Genomic DNA, 9478 nt, shown 5'->3' on the forward strand with positions numbered 1-9478 from the left:
TGTGTACGCACTCCCCCCCATCCCGCCGGGGGGGAGTGAGCGAGCGACTGCGTGGTGCTTAGTTGCCCGACTGAGATAAACCACGACACCAGTGCTAGATCACTAATTAACTAAACAATACTAGAGCACCAATTAACTAAACAGTGCTAGAGCACCAGCTCAGACATTGTCCTGCTTTGTCTGTACAGTTAAATGTTAGCGCGGTCTAGCATAACACTGGTTTGCACCAGCCCATGCTCCCCATAGCAACTTTTATGCATGGTTTGGAAAGTTAGCATGGACGAGAGACCATGCTCCATAGGCAGCATGGATGAGACCTCTCTGTTTTAGAGTATAAAAGAGTTTTGCCATATGGACAGAAACAGGGCCGCTTGAGTTGGTTTTGTGGTGTGAAAGATGTCCCATTTTGTTTACTGGTAAAGACTTGGAGCACAGAAATTCTTTTTTGCCTACACTTGTGAGAAACCCTGAGATTGCTCTGGCTTGAGATGGTCCTTCAAAGAAGAAGAGTCCTGGACTCCAATTCCACAACCGTTCATGTTCTGAAACAAATTTCATAGCCCCTGGAGGGTTATGGGCCTCTGAGATTTAGCATTAGGTGAGATGTTGTGTCTTGGATGGCAGCTCTAAACTTCGGCATCTCAAGCCAAGCTTCGCAATTGCAGCTCCATGGTAATGCTGCGGTACCAAAAACTGATCAGCCTTCTCATAGCCATTAACACCAATCTCCATGTTTTTTAATTTCCTTCCCTTACAGTTAAAGTCCTAACTCATAAATTCAATTTTTTTCACCCTGGCAAGTGCTTGTACATGGAACAGCTTCCCAGTCCCAACGCTCGAACTCCCCGCTCTCCCTTCACATATGTCCCGTAGGTTCACCTCTTCCACAAACCATATAAGTAGAGCCCAGAGCAAAACATAGACAGTCCCTCAAGAGCTCTATGCTAAAACAATGCCTTAAGTGGAGGAATTCTGAAAACAGCTGTAATTCATCGTCCTCAGTGTAATTTATGTCTCCTTTGGGCATTACAACACAGCCCAACATCAAAGCCACTCAGCTGCAAAATGAGTGTGATACCATGCGCATTGCTGTAGAGTAGAGATTACGGACAAACAATTACTCAAGCTAAATGGCATGATGTCCAAAAGGAGAATAAACAAACAACAATGTTCTTCAACAAAAATTGTACGTAGGGAACACATAAAGTCTTTGGAAAAATAAATTAGCAATAGAAAATGAGTGAGTTTGCCCGGTCTAACAAGGATGATGAATGCAGTGAAAGTGAGTGAAGAGACTGTTTTGGGTAGGAGGCCACTTTCTGACCTCCTAGCCAAAACTAACTGGAGGCTAAAAATGATCTATGATGTAAGGGGGAAAAAGTGTTCAGTGACTTAAAGAAGGTCTCAGTGCTGAAATATCACATGGAACTTTTTATGGCTTCCAGTAAAATAAAAAGGATTTGATAAAGAGGTCTGTTGGGATGATATGGAAAAGGTGCTGGTCCTACTGTATCCATTCCATGGACAGCGGATCCCATTAGCATACCTGGGTGGATGACCCTTGCTGTCTTCTCCAGTTCATTTCCTTATCCCTTCCTTTTTTACTTGACAACTGGTCTCTGGCTGCAGTTCAAGTTCAAGGTGAATCATAGAATCGTTTGTGTTGGAAAAGACCTTTAAGATCAGAGGTTAAGATGAGCTTTACTTCCCACTCGTTGATGGCCTGTGTGTCCCAAGGGGATTTCCCCTGTTCATGGAAACAAGTCTGAGTTTCCACCAGCTACAGGCATTTCTTGTTTTCTTCCTCATTGGACAGGTAAAGCAGGGCTGTATTTTACATTTAACTGAAGAACTTGTGCATCTGCTGTGCTCCTGAATAGATGCTTTACACCATTAAAGGGATATAAATCATGATGCTCCGCAAGTATAAAATGGTTAGGGGACTGCAGTTAATGAGGATATAAAAAAGCAAAACATACTTCCCCCTAGAAGAAAGTTATCCATTACAAAGGCTTCTACATTTTCTTCTGAAGTGCTACATCAAGGCCGCTGTCAAAGATGGGATGCATGTCTTGGCAATATTGCCTGGTGCCTCCCCTACCTACTGCCTGTCCCAGGCTGCTGGAAATAGCTTGGCAGAAAAGGACCTGGGGGTTCTGGTGGACACCAAGTTGAACATGAGCCAGCAGCGTGCCCTCACCGCAAATAAGGTGAATGGTATCCTGGGCTGCATTAGGCAAGCTATTATCAGCAGGTCGAGGGAGGTGATCATACCCCGCTACTCAGCACTGGTGGGGCCACATCTGGAGTACTGTGTCCAGGTCTGGGCTCCCCAGTACAAGAGAGACATGGACATACTGGAGAGAGTCCAGCAAAGGGCCACAAAGATGACGAAGGGACTGGAGAACCTCGCCCATGAGGAAAGGCTGAGAGAGCTGGGACCGTTCAGCCTGGAGGAGAGAAGGCTCAGGGGGGATCTCATCAATGTGTATAAATACCTGAAGGGAGGGTGCAAAGAGGATGGAGGCAAAGAGGCCCTTATCAGTGGTGCCCAGTGACAGGACCAGAGGCCATGGGCACAAACTGAAACACAGGAGGTTCCCTCTGAGCATCAGGAAACACTTTTCTCCTGTGAGGGTGACTGAGCACGGGCAGAGGTTGCCCAGGGAGGTTGTGAAGTCTCCATCCTTGGAGATATTCAAAAGCCGTCTGGACATGGTCCTGGGCAACCAGCTCTAGGTGTCCCTGCTTGAGCAGGGGGTTAGACTAGATGATCTCCGGAGGTTCCTTCCAACCTCAGCTGTTCTGTGATTCTGAGACCTTTTCCATTCCTCAGAGATAGCACATGTCTTTGCCAGCTGTACCATTCCCTTTTTTCCCCGCTGGCCATAGCCCAGCTCCCTACCTCCCCTCCTGCCACTGAGAGCCAGCATTTTGGGGCAGTCAGAGGAAAACTCATTCAGCAGGGAGGAGGGAGCAGAAAAAGATCCTAAGAAAGGATCAGCATGTACAGCCAACATCAGTTTAACATGTGCAACCAAGGTTGAACCACCCTCAGCGGTTACGCTTCTCCCTGTTTGCTGTTGCTCTTACTATCTAGTTGACAAAGACCAGTTCATGTTACATGGAGTAGCAGGCAGCTGGACTCACAAATTTCTAACACGGGAATACAACATGTGCATCAACAGTTGCTAGTCTGAAGTGTTGGCTTCTTGAGCCTGGGTTTGCACTGTTTTGTTTTGGACTTGATCTGAGAGCTCTCCAAATTTATCAGGTTTTTTTCTGCTTCGTGGCCCTGTGGGAACTATGCAGTGTGGAGGTGTTTGTGTAACCTTGGGCTCTACCTTGAACAGGTCACTGCTCTCCCTTTTTTTCCACATAGAGAATATTTTTGATCAGTTTAATGAGTTATGAGTATAGATAAATTGTATTAATCACAAATTTAGACACAGCTTCTTATCAGATATGTTAGTATAAAAAGAATTTTTCATGGAAAAATGCTACCACTTCATTAAAGATGCTTCGGTATCTGGTGGTTCTTAGTTGCCTGGGTAAGTTGCAATTGAAGTATTTATTTGAGCTGGGAAAGGGTGAACCTCTCAACCTCTGACTAAGTGGTGCAGATTAGAGCATATCAATTTTTTTGTCTGCAGTTACTGTGCTAGGGCAAAACCTTATGTGGACACAATTATTCTGGCTGGAAGGGTTTTTCTCTGTTGCGGGAACAAGATCTCCATGAGAAAGATCTGGTGGTGCTCTGAGGGAGGGGGAAACCTACACCCCGAAAGAAAGGGGGGTTTAGGTTGGTGCACAACGACCGGTTATGGTGGGGTTGTAGGTGGGGTTGTAGGGACTACAGGAAACAGAAGTCCATTTATATGAAAGCTTCGCATCCTGAAGCTTGTTTATGGCATTTTTCAACCGTGGAGGCTTTAAAGGCAGCTTCCAGGATGGAGAGCGATCACAGTGTCACCATGTGCAAGTCTCAATCACTTGATCTTTCAGACTTGCTTCGCTGGCTGCCCTGCCCAGCACAGGTTTGTCGCTGGCAGTAACCCGCGATGGCTGACGCTCTTTAGGAATCCACACGACAAACTGCGCTCGTTTTTTTGTGTGGTTAGGGGCAATCTCTGGAAGTCCCCTAAGGGATGCTCTTCAGAAGGATGTGCTGATGGGGCGAGTAATTGGAGGCCACGAGGCCCAACCAAACAGCTGGAAGTGGCAGGTAATGTTGGCGTGTTATACTTGAAAAAAGCCTTATACTTGAAAAAACAGTGAGAAAATGACAGCTTCCACTGTCCAAAGCCACACACACCATTTCTGCAGAGGCACGGCATGGCTTGGGTGCAAAATATGCTGTCGTTTGATCCAGGTATCGCTTCAGATTGCCTATGCTGTCTCCCCGGGGTACTACTCTCACATCTGCGGTGGAACCCTAATCAGCAGCAAATGGGTCATGACTGCAGCCCATTGCCTCAGCATGTGAGTAGGATAAAAAGCGTTAAAACTCTGGTTCTGCTCCTCATTCTTGCCGCAGACAGGAGCCAGACCCCTCTCACCCTCTGAGCTCCCCAACGGTGCTGTTCCTTGCACAGCTGGACATCTCTCTGCGCACTTAATCAAGGGCACTGGAAAACTCTGTTTGCTTTAGCCTTGATTTTACACATTAATTGCTGACTTCCTGGGAGTGGAAATCAAGCTGATTGCTGATTTGCATAAGAGGAGGTGCATTTGCATGAATGTGAGGATTTGGAATGGGTTTGCGTCCTGAGAAACCTGCACAGAGGTGGAAAGATTGAACAAAAGGCACGTTTTGTAGCTCACGGGCCACGTTGTACAATTTGCTCTGCAGCATGTCTAACATGCACCGCCTTAAACGACACAGCGAGACACCAATAGCGAACACTCCTCTTTAATTACTCATGCCTTGAGTGAATGTACTCACAATAAAGTGTAACAAGCTGATCCTTCACACTCTGTTTCAGATAGATGCAGAGATGCAAAATGAATGTTCTTGTTCAAGACTGAGCTCAGCACTGCGTTAGCTGATGCTGCACCTTCGCTTGCTTCGCCAGCAAACTGCAGGCAGCATTTGCCTAATTCGTAAGACCATTTAGCTACAGTCCATTGAAAATCCTCCGGTGGAAGGTGCTTTAGAAATGATTACATTGGTGGCAAGGTCTCAATGGTGCAGGGATTACACTGCAAACCTAGCGGTGGGGAGTACTTTTTACCTTAATTACTCTGTGATTCATTTTCAGGCCACCAGGAGCAACCTACCGAGTGGCTCTGGGTGAGCACAACCTCTTGGAGGTGGATGGCACCGAGTACTATATTGGTGTGGATAGAGTCTTCATTCATAATGGCTGGAATCCCAATGACATTGCCAATGGGTAACTATTTTTAATATCGTCAGATGGTTGAATGGTGCTTAGCACCCTGTCCCGCTAGAGTTTATGTGTATATTCAGTCCAGTTCCCAGTGAGGCTGGATTTGTGGGAAGCACTGGAAAATGATGCAATGGAGATTTCCCAAATGACCTCCTCTCTTGGAGGTGTTACACGGTGTCTATGTGGGTGACCTCAGTCCTGTTTTGCCCAAGATGGGGGAAAGATGGGCCTCACAGACGGATCCAGGAGGTACAGCAGGTTCAGGGGCTTGCCAGCAGTCACACCACTGTTTGCATCTGATGAAGGGAAGCCAACAAGGAAATGCTGAGGGACTGTCTTAAATCTCCCCTCAGAGGCACGCCTGTCCACCCAGGGTCCACTCAAATTCACTCCGCCGTTGGGTGCCTCTGAAGGAGTAGGAGCTTTTTGGGGGGCGTTAGCCCTTTATCAGTCTGTACCATGGCCTCTTCTCTCTTGATTGCTCATATTTTCCTGTCGCCTGTGATAGCTGTAAGGATTAATTCATGATGTTTGCAAGGTGCTTGGCTATCTCCATGCCAGAGGCTAGAGACCTGTATAAGCGATGAAACATGAGTGAGGATGTCAGATCTGGTTTATGACTAATTGAGGATTTTCAGTAAAGAGACTTTTACCTGTATCCCGTTTCAGCTATGACATTGCCCTGCTGCACCTCAGTTCTCCTGCCTATGCCAATGGATTTGTTGAGATAGCAGTGCTTCCACCTGAAGGAGAAATTTTGCCCAATAACTATCCCTGCTATATTACCGGATGGGGGCTGGTTAGTGGTAAGTAAGGGGGAAGGAGGAGAGTTGAGGGTCCCTCCTGGTTTCAGAGGGACCACTGTGCAGGGAAGGCTGCCCGAGGCAGGGTGCGGGCTTCCTTCCTCAATCACTGGAGCTCCTCGACCAAAATCTCACCCTTTCTCTGCTAGCGGGTGGCAGCAGTGCGGACAGACTGCAGGAGGTGATGCTGCCGGTGGTCGACCATGAGATCTGCTCCCAGGATGACTGGTGGGGATCTCAAGCAAAAGTCACTATGATCTGTGCAGGTGGAGATGGCGCGAGGTCCGGATGCAGTGTAAGATCTGTTATTATCAGAGGATTTTCAAGCTCCCCTCTTTCTCTTTTCTTCCTGTCTGACCTTGCTGTTCCTTCAGTTGGTAACCATTGCTGTTCCTTCAGTGGGGACCTGTTTTTGCCATTTCTCCACCTGCAGTAGCTCTCCTGTAAATCCTGGCCCCTTTGCTGCTTTTTTTCTGAGTATCTTCTGGACCAGACTGCTCCACGTTCCTCCATCTCCCCCCAGAGCAGCCAGCAGAGGGGAAACCTCCAAATCCTCAGGGTGCATCTCTCCCCTCTGATTTTGGAGGGGAGATTTGCCCTTCCTTCCAGCAGCACGTCCCATTGACCAGATCCTGGGGAATTTGGCAGTCCCCTCTGCCCTCATCCAAAGGATGAAGCTTCAGGGAAGTCCTACCGCTCCTCCCATGTTTCTGTCCTGTTGCACCCTGGAGCAGGCAGTGCTCCCCCATGCTTTCGCCCTGCTTGTCATCCTTCTCCTCCCCAGCCACTCTGCTCACATGGACAGCTGAGGTTGCTGCAAGTTTTGGCTATGTCCGAGTTCCACCATCTGGCCCAGGTTAGGTGGAAAAGGAAGATGCTGTGAGGTCCCCTTTATCCCAGGGGCTCCAGGTGGCCCCAGCATCAAGGCAAGGAGGTTTGGTGTGTGGAGGCAGGGGATACATGTTACATCTGCCTGTATTCCCTTCACTACAGAGGTGGCTTCTGGCGAAAGCAGCCACGCAGAGCCTTTAAAAAATAATGAACAAATACGTAAGATATTTGATTATGTAAATATATGAATATAATATAGAAACATACAGAAATTAAACAGGTTATACAATTATACATAGTACAATTACAGGTATAGCATAATTATAGGTCTATAGATATTTAGTGTATTTTTGGTGTGGTTTAATTATGGCAGAACCCTGTAACAAACCGAGATCTGAGCCAAGCAAGAACCTTTGTCTTCTCATATATTTTAACTCGAGCTGCTTTCTTTTTCACCACCTTAACTTCCCGGGACCCTTTAAATATACTTGTTTGCGAAGAACAAGGGGACCGGCGTTTCCCTTCTACGTGGTTCCTTGTAGCTGATTTTTTAACAGAGATGCTGCGCAGGTGGATCCCCTTGCTGGGAAGGATTGCATGTCACGCAGCGTGCACTGGACTAGTTGCTTACAGTCACTGTTTGCAACGGTGTTGGGAAATCAGGCTTTCAGCCCTTCCTGGGGTGTGTACGTGTATATGTGTGTGTGTGTGTGTTTGTGCATGTAGACTGAGATAATAAATAGTGGGTCTGATCTTTGCAACATCTTGGGAGGTGCTGGGGGGGTCTCTGCTGCCACGCTGCTGCGGGGCAGTCAGCCCTTTACAAAGAAAGCAGCACAAACATTTATTTTCCTGTTCAGGACAGTGATTAACTAACTGGTGCTCCTTAATCCTATCCAGTCATTCCTAAATTGTTCGGATAATTTGGCTTAATATGTTCCTCTCCTTCCTCTGATCCAGGGGGACTCTGGGGGCCCTCTCAGCTGCTACAAAGACAATCGCTGGCAAGTCCACGGGATTGTCAGTTTTGGCCTACTTCCTTACTGTAACACCTACAAGAAGCCAACAGTCTTCACACGTGTGTCAGCCTACGTGGACTGGATCTACAGCGTAAGTTGCTTAGTGCTTGCGAGGTAACCTGGTGCATCTCCCATGAAGGCAAGGGAGTGCCAGAGGAATTGGAGTCTTTCATTTATTAAACCATTAAGAGTTGAACCGGGAGATCTGGGGAGGTCTAAAATCAGGATATTTGGTGCTACTTTTGGTATAGTCAAACAATTGTAAGGAAGGAGCTGCTGCCTTGGAGCTGAAATGCTCTGCTGAGGACCACGGACAAAATTCAAGCCAGGCGGGAGCTGGGCTCTGTCTCCAAAAAATGATCATCACCATTCACCGAGACAAAACCTTACTGCGGGAAACCGCTGAAGGAATTAGCTGGCCGGTGAATGGGAAATGCAGCAAACGTAAAGCATCTCTACAACTGCAAGTCCTGCGGTGCCGCACTATGCACTCTCAGCTTTACATTTGGGAATGAGCAATGAGCTCTTTGCTCCCAGAAATAATGTCTGGCACAAGGAGGAGCCGTTTCCCAGGCACAGGGGATGGTTTTGTGGAAATGCCATTGTAAACCGTGGGGCCTGCTGGAAAGAAAGGTGGGGAGAGGTATCTTAATCACTGCAAGGAAGAGGGAGGCTACTGCAATCCATAAACCTTTCTGGGTGGGAACAGGTTGTTAGAGCAGTCCCCTGGCCCAGTGGAGAACAAGCCCTTCTACAGAGCACTTACATGGGATGGAGACACGTGTTATTCTTGCTCTCTACTGAATTCACCTCTTTTTTGTTTTCCAGACTGCAATGAATAACGGGGGGTTCTAGAGAAGGATCGACTGGGGCGTGAATATGAGAAGAGCTAGAACGAAGTATCTTTGCTCATTAACCCTCCTCTCATCCCTTCTACGCCTCTTTGGGCTATTAATAGCAACGTTTGGCTAAGAGTATAATAAAGTATCAGTGATTTCAACCAGCGACCTGTGCCTGGCCTTAGGCGCCAGCTCAGACCCGGTCAGCAGGGAAGGAGGCTCCAGCAAATGCCACAGCCTGTAGCGACAATATAAGCTGATGACGGTGTCCTGAACTTGGGGCTGGGCTGTGGGCAGCAAGCACAGCTCTTCAGAGCTGTCATTTTGGCACCAAACCCACCCTGCAGAAAACAACCATGATGGGTTTTTCTCGCTGAGGGATTCCTTAGGGATAACCCCACCAGCGGCGAAGGTGGTCAGCTCGGTGCTTGCAGGTCGGTGGGAGCAGAGCGATGGTGTGACACTGCTGGGCACGAGTATAAACTGGGAGAGGAGTGGCTGGAGAGCAGCCCTGCAGAAAGGGATCTGGGAGTGCTGGTTGACAGTAGGCTCAGTATGAGTCAGCAGTGTGCCCTGGCAGCCAAGAGGGCAAACCG

General features: G+C 47.8%; 1 protein-coding gene across 1 annotated transcript; it reads left to right on the top strand.

Moving 5' to 3' along the window:
* The first annotated feature begins 3950 nt into the window (after positions 1 to 3950).
* Positions 3951 to 8898, top strand: LOC103896182 (elastase-1-like). Its single transcript, XM_009275966.1, has 7 exons — positions 3951 to 4037; positions 4373 to 4482; positions 5262 to 5393; positions 6060 to 6196; positions 6343 to 6488; positions 7985 to 8134; positions 8872 to 8898. Exons 1-7 carry the CDS (start codon positions 3951 to 3953, stop codon positions 8896 to 8898), a joined length of 789 nt encoding a protein of 262 aa, XP_009274241.1.
* The last annotated feature ends 580 nt before the right edge of the window (positions 8899 to 9478 follow it).

The sequence above is a fragment of the Aptenodytes forsteri genome, unplaced genomic scaffold, assembly GCF_000699145.1.
Source record: "Aptenodytes forsteri isolate BGI_AS27 unplaced genomic scaffold, ASM69914v1 Scaffold80, whole genome shotgun sequence".
NCBI classification, from domain to species: Eukaryota; Metazoa; Chordata; class Aves; order Sphenisciformes; family Spheniscidae; genus Aptenodytes; species Aptenodytes forsteri.